Genomic DNA, 8,345 nt, shown 5'->3' with positions numbered 1-8,345 from the left:
TCTTAGGCTGATGTCAGTCACGTGCCAGAGAAGGGCGTGGCTTAGCAGACGTGCGGGGACGCAGGCGGGAAGCACGAGTGTGTATGAGGGCTGTGCGGGCTCCGCTCCCGCACCACATGCCGCAGCACAGGGGTCGTACGCTTGCCCTGTCTGTTTCCCACATGACAAAAATATGTCCCTCGTCAGCCTCTGTCCCGAGGCGCCCGCCCCTTGGCATGCTGGGAAATGTAGTTCTGCTCAGGTTGTGGCAGATTTCCTGACTACACCTCCCAGCATGCTCTGTTTACAACTTCCAGGTCACATGTCCGTCTTCTGGGTGACTTTCTCCTGCAAGGATCAGTTTGGGGATGAGGTGAGTGCGGGGAGGGCTCGGGGGAGCCTTCTGGGACTTGTGGTTCACCAGCAGCTGCAAACACCGAGTGCTGTGGAAAGTTCCGACAGTGACAGGTGCTGTGAGTTACAGGCTGGTAATTGTCAGCTAGTGCTCCCTGGTATCAGCCAGTATTATACAGGATAAGTAATGTATGTACACAGTGACTGCACCAGCAGAATAGTGAGTGCAGCTCTGGAGTATAATACAGGAGGTAACTCAGGATCAGTAATGTATGTACACAGTGACTGCACCAGCAGAATAGTGAGTGCAGCTCTGGAGTATAATACAGGAGGTAACTCAGGATCAGTAATGTATATACACAGTGACTGCACCAGCAGAATAGTGAGTGCAGCTCTGGAATATAATACAGGAGGTAACTCAGGATCAGTAATGTAATGTATGTACACAGTGACTCCACCAGCAGAATAGTGAGTGCAGCTCTGGAGTATAATACAGGAGGTAACTCAGGATCAGTAATGTAATGTATGTACACAGTGACTGCACCAGCAGAATAGTGAGTGCAGCTCTGGAGTATAATACAGGAGGTAACTCAGGATCAGTAATGTAATGTATGTACACAGTGACTCCACCAGCAGAATAGTGAGTGCAGCTCTGGAGTATAATACAGGAGGTAACTCAGGATCAGTAATGTAATGTATGTACACAGTGACTCCACCAGCAGAATAGTGAGTGCAGCTCTGGAGTATAATACAGGAGGTAACTCAGGATCAGTAATGTATGTACACAGTGACTGCACCAGCAGAATAGTGAGTGCAGCTCTGGAATATAATACAGGAGGTAACTCAGGATCAGTAATGTATGTACACCATGACTGCACCAGCAGAATAGTGAGTGCAGCTCTGGAGTATAATACAGGAGGTAACTCAGGATCAGTAATGTATGTACACAGTGACTGCACCAGCAGAATAGTGAGTGCAGCTCTGGAGTATAATACAGGAGGTAACTCAGGATCAGTAATGTATGTACACAGTGACTGCACCAGCAGAATAGTGAGTGCAGCTCTGGAGTATAATACAGGAGGTAAGTCAGGATCAGTAATGTAATGTATGTGCACAGTGACTCCACCAGCAGAATAGTGAGCGCAGCTCTGGAGTATAATACAGGAGGTAACTCAGGATCAGTAATGTATGTATATAGTGACTGCACCAGCAGAATAGTGAGTGCAGCTCTGGAGTATAATACAGGAGGTAACTCAGGATCAGTAATGTAATGTATGTACACAGTGACTCCACCAGCAGAATAGTGAGTGCAGCTCTGGAGTATAATACAGGAGGTAACTCAGGATCAGTAATGTATGTACACAGTGACTGCACCAGCAGAATAGTGAGTGCAGCTCTGGAGTATAATACAGGAGGTAACTCAGGATCAGTAATGTATGTACACAGTGACTGCACCAGCAGAATAGTGAGTGCAGCTCTGGAGTATAATACAGGAGGTAACTCAGGATCAGTAATGTATGTACACAGTGACTGCACCAGCAGAATAGTGAGTGCAGCTCTGGAGTATAATACAGGAGGTAACTCAGGATCAGTAATGTAATGTATGTACACAGTGACTGCACCAGCAGAATAGTGAGTGCAGCTCTGGAGTATAATACAGGAGATAACTCAGGATCAGTCCAGGAGTAATGTATATACCAATGACTGCACCAAATTGAGTTGTAACAAAAAAGTTTTGGGTTTTTTTTTTACAGCTCAGTTTTTTGGTGTTTTTTGTCTGCTGTCTTGCTTTAGTGCAGGATGGGGGTGCAGCCCTCCTTATACTGAGACTGAACAACCAATTGCTTCCCACTTTGCTGTGTATTTAGTCTGGGACACAGCTGACCACTTGTTACCATTCACATTGGAGTTTTGATAGACACAAGTCAGGTATTGATAATGTTATTAATTTTAGTAGGTTAGGGACCGTCCCAGATGGGTACACCATGACGAAGTGGGATGGCTTCTTACCTTTTTGCAAAAATGTATATACTAAGTAACCTGTTTATTAAGCACTTGCATTTTATTCATTATTATTTAGGGTATATTTCATACAATTTTTCTTTGTTTTTTCAAAGACTGTACCAGCAGAATAGTGAGTGCAGCTCTGGAGTACCATGCACATTAGCCTCTTTGCCTTCTTCCTATAGGTGATCATAGTTCCCGCTGATGGATCATTATCAGGGCTTTGAGGTCGGTGCTGAAGTTGAATTGAATGACGGCTTCTCCTTGTTGGAGGACTCGGCTGCAGTGACGGTGGTGGGTACAGCTGCTTAGATACTCTCATGGTTTAGTGTCTGTTTTATCAACTGATTTCTGCATCTTATATACATAACAACCAGCGAGGGTGGGTCGGACGGGCGGACCAGCGAGGGTGGGTCGGACGGGCGGACCAGCGAGGGTGGGTCGGACGGGCGGACCAGCGAGGGTGGGTCGGACGGGCGGACCAGCGAGGGTGGGTCGGACGGGCGGACCAGCGAGGGTGGGTCGGACGGGCGGACCAGCGAGGGTGGGTCGGACGGGCGGACCAGCGAGGGTGGGTCGGACGGGCGGACCAGCGAGGGTGGGTCGGACGGGCGGACCAGCGAGGGTGGGTCGGACGGGCGGACCAGCGAGGGTGGGTCGGACGGGCGGACCAGCGAGGGTGGGTCGGACGGGCGGACCAGCGAGGGTGGGTCGGGCGGGCGGACCAGCGAGGGTGGGTCGGGCGGGCGGACCAGCGAGGGTGGGTCGGGCGGGCGGACCAGCGAGGGTGGGTCGGGCGGGCGGACCAGCGAGGGTGGGTCGGGCGGGCGGACCAGCGAGGGTGGGTCGGGCGGGCGGACCAGCGAGGGTGGGTCGGTCGGGCGGGCGGACCAGCGAGGGTCGGTCGGGCGGGCGGACCAGCGAGGGTGGGTCGGTCGGGCGGGCGGACCAGCGAGGGTGGGTCGGGCGGGCGGACCAGCGAGGGTGGGTCGCTCGGGCGGGCGGACCAGCGAGGGTGGGTCGGGCGGGCGGACCAGCGAGGGTGGGTCGGTCGGGCGGGCGGACCAGCGAGGGTGGGTCGCTCGGGCGGGCGGACCAGCGAGGGTGGGTCGGGCGGGCGGACCAGCGAGGGTGGGTCGGGCGGGCGGACCAGCGAGGGTGGGTCGCTCGGGCGGGCGGACCAGCGAGGGTGGGTCGGGCGGGCGGACCAGCGAGGGTGGGTCGCTCGGGCGGGCGGACCAGCGAGGGTGGGTCGGGCGGGCGGACCAGCGAGGGTGGGTCGCTCGGGCGGACCAGCGAGGGTGGGTCGGGCGGGCGGACCAGCGAGGGTGGGTCGGGCGGGCGGACCAGCGAGGGTGGTTCGGGCGGGCGGACCAGCGAGGGTGGGTCGCTCGGGCGGGCGGACCAGCGAGGGTGGGTCGGGCGGGCGGACCAGCGAGGGTGGGTCGCTCGGGCGGGCGGACCAGCGAGGGTGGGTCGGGCGGGCGGACCAGCGAGGGTGGGTCGCTCGGGCGGGCGGACCAGCGAGGGTGGGTCGGACGGGCGGACCAGCGAGGGTGGGTCGGGCGGGCGGACCAGCGAGGGTGGGTCAAGCGTGCGGACCAGCGAGGGTGGGTCGCTCGGGCGGGCGGACCAGCGAGGGTCGGTCGCTCGTTCGGGCGGGCGGACCAGCGAGGGTGGGTCGCTCGTTCGGGCGGGCGGGCCAGCGAGGGTCGGTCGGTGGCTCGGGCGGGCGGGCCAGCGAGGGTCGGTCGGTGGCTCGGGCGGGCGGGCCAGCGAGGGTCGGTCGGTGGCTCGGGCGGGCGGGCCAGCGAGGGTCGGTCGGTGGCTCGGGCGGGCGGGCCAGCGAGGGTCGGTCGGTGGCTCGGAGGGCGGGCCAGCGAGGGTCGGTCGGTGGCTCGGGCGGGCGGGCCAGCGAGGGTCGGTCGGTCGGGCGGGCGGACCAGCGAGGGTCGGTCGGGCGGGCGGACCAGCGAGGGTCGGTCGGTCGGTCGCTCGGGCGGGCGGACCAGCGAGGGTCGGTCGGTCGGTGGCTCGGGCGGGCGGACCAGCGAGGGTCGGTCGGTGGCTCGGGCGGGCGGACCAGCGAGGGTCGGTCGGTGGCTCGGGCGGGCGGACCAGCGAGGGTCGGTCGGTGGCTCGGGCGGGCGGACCAGCGAGGGTCGGTCGGGCGGGCGGACCAGCGAGGGTCGGTCGGGCGGGCGGACCAGCGAGGGTCGGTCGCTCGGTCGCACGGGCGGGCGGACCAGCGAGGGTCGGTCGGTCGCACGGGCGGGCGGACCAGCGAGGGTCGGTCGGTCGCTCGGGCGGGCGGACCAGCGAGGGTCGGTCGGTCGCTCGGGCGGGCGGACCAGCGAGGGTCGGTCGGGCAGGCGGACCAGCGAGGGTCGGTCGCGCGGACCAGCGAGGGTCGGTCGGTGGCTCGGGCGGGCGGACCAGCGAGGGTCGGTCGGTGGCTCGGGCGGGCGGACCAGCGAGGGTCGGTCGGTGGCTCGGGCGGGCGGACCAGCGAGGGTCGGTCGGTGGCTCGGGCGGGCGGACCAGCGAGGGTCGGTCGGTCGGGCGGGCGGACCAGCGAGGGTTGGTCGCTCGGTCGCACGGGCGGGCGGACCAGCGAGGGTCGGTCGGTCGGTCGGTCGGTCGCTCGGGCGGGCGGACCAGCGAGGGTCGGTCGGTCGCTCGGGCGGGCGGACCAGCGAGGGTCGGTCGGTCGGGCGGGCGGACCAGCGAGGGTGGGTCGGTCGGGCGGGCGGACCAGCGAGGGTGGGTCGCTCGGGCGGGCGGACAAGCGAGGGTGGGTCGCTCGGGCGGGCGACCAGCGAGGGTCGGGCGGGCGGAGCAGAGAGGGTCGGTCGGTCAGGCGGACTTTTCGGAACAGCAAGGGTTGGGCAGGCTGACCTTTCGGACCAGCGAGGGTCGGTGGGTCGGGCGGGCGTGCCGGCCAGTGAGAGGCGGGTGGGCAGCTAGCGAGAGGCGGGTGGGCAGACCAGCGAGGATCACGCCAGGGCTGGACTGGCAGCTGCAGGGGATTGGGGGCGGCACGGGTTATTTATTTTGTCTACTTCTTAGATCGGATTTGGACTTGATTGCTTGATTTTCATAATGTCAAACGTTAGAGCATGACCGATACTAAAATCGTAGCGCTATTTCTATTCTAGCACTGACTTTTCTCCTCCTCACTCTTCTTCTCAGGAGAATAAGTTGGACCTTCCCGCCTGGCACCAACTCCATTACATTGACGATTCGAGCAGTGATGACAGCCTGGACCACCAGCTTGTGTTCTCCTCGTCATCGGAGGGGAAGAATATGGAAAAAACTAAATATGTGCCCGAAGTCAGGACCCCGCCGAATCAAGGAAATAATCAATTGGAATGGCAAATCTTCTCCACCTCTGAGACCCCCCTGCAGAACGACGAGTCGTCAGTGGCATGGAGCGATGCGTTTATCAGTGAACATCAAGACCAGACTTGTCTCTTAGGACCAAGTTTGGAAGAGATCGAAATCTCGCACTTGGAAATTTTACCAGCTCCGAATTTAAGTCCTTCTCCCACTCTGACCACCGAGCTTCATCAAGAAATGCCCTCCACCGAAGAAAGTGACGAAACAGAGCTATTCGGGAAATATAGTTACTACAATGCAAAAACCCAGAGTGTGGGAACGGTGAAGCCCTGGGTGCGGAGCCACAAGTGCACCAAGTGCGGGCGTCAGTTTGGGCGGATGTACAACCTGGAGAGCCACATGTGCATCAAGGAGGCCCTGACTAAGGTCAGACCGGGCAATATAATGTCCAATAACCTCTCGAATATGTATGATTTACGGGCCAAGTGTGAACAAACTGAAGAGTCGATGAATAGGTTGGAGAAGATGTGTGCCGAGGCGCAGAGGGAGCTTCACAACCTGCAGGAACTGTACAAGAAAGAAGAGGAGAAGGCTCCCCTGAGGAATTCGGTGAAAATTCGTGAAGAAGAACCAGCCCCTGACAATACAATATTGTGGTACAAACGTCCTTTTACTTGTCCCCGTTGCGGGCGCAGCTTCAAGAGAAGTTTTAGTCTAGGGTCTCATGTGTGCTACAGTGACGAAAAGCTGAGCATCCCTCAACCCAGTGCTTCAACAGCCGTGGACTTCAACCCGGTCTACCCAAGTCAGGTTATATCTGCTGGAAGTGAGAACGAGAACGGAGCCAATCAAGGGAAAGTCTTCAAATGCCAAAATTGTGGGAAAGTGTTCAATAGACAGTCATCTTACGGAACCCACATGAGATGGCACAAGAGCGAGAACGAACTGGTGGCCTCTGTGAAAAAGTCAATGTCCGCCGGCAACCTCGGAGGTCTCCTGGCTTCTACAGGAGTGACAAAGAAAACCGGGCCAACGTTTACGTGCCAGGAGTGTGGCCGAGTCTTTAATAAACTATGCTCGTATTCTACCCACACTCTTTGGCATGTCAGGAGAAGAAATTCGGAATGTTCCTCGGCTGTAAACCAAGTAGCGGAGGGTGAGGAGATGAGGATGGAAGAAGCCAAGGTCCCCTCTCTACCTGCCGCGTACACCCTCACTTGCGAGGAATGCGGGCGAGTGTTTCACAAGACGTCGGCCTACTCCAACCACAAACGTTGGCACATAAAAGAACGAGAGCTCGTCCTACAAGTCAGAGCCGCGTCCCAGGCCCCCCTGGCCAGAGGTGACGCCAATACCATGGGACATTATCTAAACAAGTCTTTGAAAGAGAGCAACGGTAAAGCTTTGCCTATTTCCGACCTTGAGGTTGACCATTTACGAGGTTACGAGAGTCTGCCCAACCAAGAAAGTCTGACTATGCTGGATGATCTTGACCAGCAGAGGACTTCTTTAGAGGTCCCAGAATTCATTTTTGAGCTAGTAGTGGGGACAGAAAGTTTCCACGAGGGCTTAACAAGCACAGATCAGCAGATAACCCAAAATGTAGAGGTTTTGAGGGACGCGGAGGAGACCACATCAAGGACCCAAACCAGTTTGTTCATCTCGGACACCAAGGAACCCAGTGAGGGTCCTGTTCCACCATCTTTGGTGCTACCTTATGAGTTTTTGGTTCACCTTTTTAAAAGGCCAAGGCCACCATACAGATGTCGGGAATGTGGCGTCTACTTTTCCCAGTCCTGGAGGATGAAGCTTCACCAGAAGAAGGGTGCAACGCGGAGACCTGGGTGGAAGAAGCATCGATGCAACTGTGGCCGATCTCCGGCGGGTTTACTGCACTTGCTCCGCCACCAGTTGCAGCATCTCAGCCACACGGTTTTTACCTGTGCCACGTGCGGAAAGTTGTTGAGAGGTTATCGGCGGCTTCAAGCCCACAGTTGGATGCACCCGCTTGTATCCCAGTTCCAGTGCGACTGTGGGGCACGGTTTAGGCGATTGCCGAGGTATCTGTGGCATTCCATATTGAATAAGACGAAAGGGAGAAGACGAGGAGAGAAGAGGCCGACTGCAACGTGACGTTTGCCCTTAGAGACAATTCTAATCGAGTCTCGTACTGCGCAGAATGAATGGCACTACTAATATTTTAAGGGGAATTCAGGTCGAGAACTTTTTGAAAAATTTCATGTATTGTACATAAACCAGAAATAAATTCTAAATTTGCAGATTTACGTCTCCGTTCAGCCTCCTCTTCTAGAAACGTAGGCTGTAGGATCTCTGTAAATGATCACTAAAAAAAGGCGGGGAGGAGGGGGATGCAGCTGCAGTTTCTTTCCCAGAATTTCTTTATAAGACTCTGTGCTATTAGAGGGAGCAGTATGGAGTACGCTGGGATTCGTCCTGGGCATGCGCCCTACACAGCTACAGATTCAATCAGATGCTCAGTCTATGGCCCGGCCCTTACTAAGCAATTTTACCGATTAAAGCAAGTCCTGCATTATCCGATTATAAGGACCTCCAATGATTGATAGAATGGTCATATGACCGAAGGTTCTTGGTTCAGAAAAAGCGTATTAACCATCGCCCCACATTGTGCCTAAACCACATCTAGTGTC

The 8,345-nt window shown here is 57.2% G+C and overlaps 1 protein-coding gene across 1 annotated transcript; it reads left to right on the top strand.

Annotated features, from left to right (window-relative positions):
* Window positions 1-60: 60 nt before the first annotated feature.
* On the top strand, window positions 61-7,949 carry LOC142257187 (uncharacterized). The gene is made up of 3 exons (XM_075329313.1): window positions 61-352; window positions 2,523-2,631; window positions 5,530-7,949. The coding sequence occupies exons 2-3, from the start codon at window positions 2,542-2,544 to the stop codon at window positions 7,807-7,809; spliced, it is 2,370 nt and encodes a 789-aa protein (XP_075185428.1). The 5' UTR covers window positions 61-352; window positions 2,523-2,541; the 3' UTR covers window positions 7,810-7,949.
* The last annotated feature ends 396 nt before the right edge of the window (window positions 7,950-8,345 follow it).

Source organism: Anomaloglossus baeobatrachus, chromosome 11 (assembly GCF_048569485.1).
Source record: "Anomaloglossus baeobatrachus isolate aAnoBae1 chromosome 11, aAnoBae1.hap1, whole genome shotgun sequence".
Lineage (NCBI taxonomy): Eukaryota > Metazoa > Chordata > Amphibia > Anura > Aromobatidae > Anomaloglossus > Anomaloglossus baeobatrachus.
The sequence above is the reverse complement of the archived record's forward strand: the minus strand, read 5'-3'. Positions and strand labels throughout refer to the sequence as shown.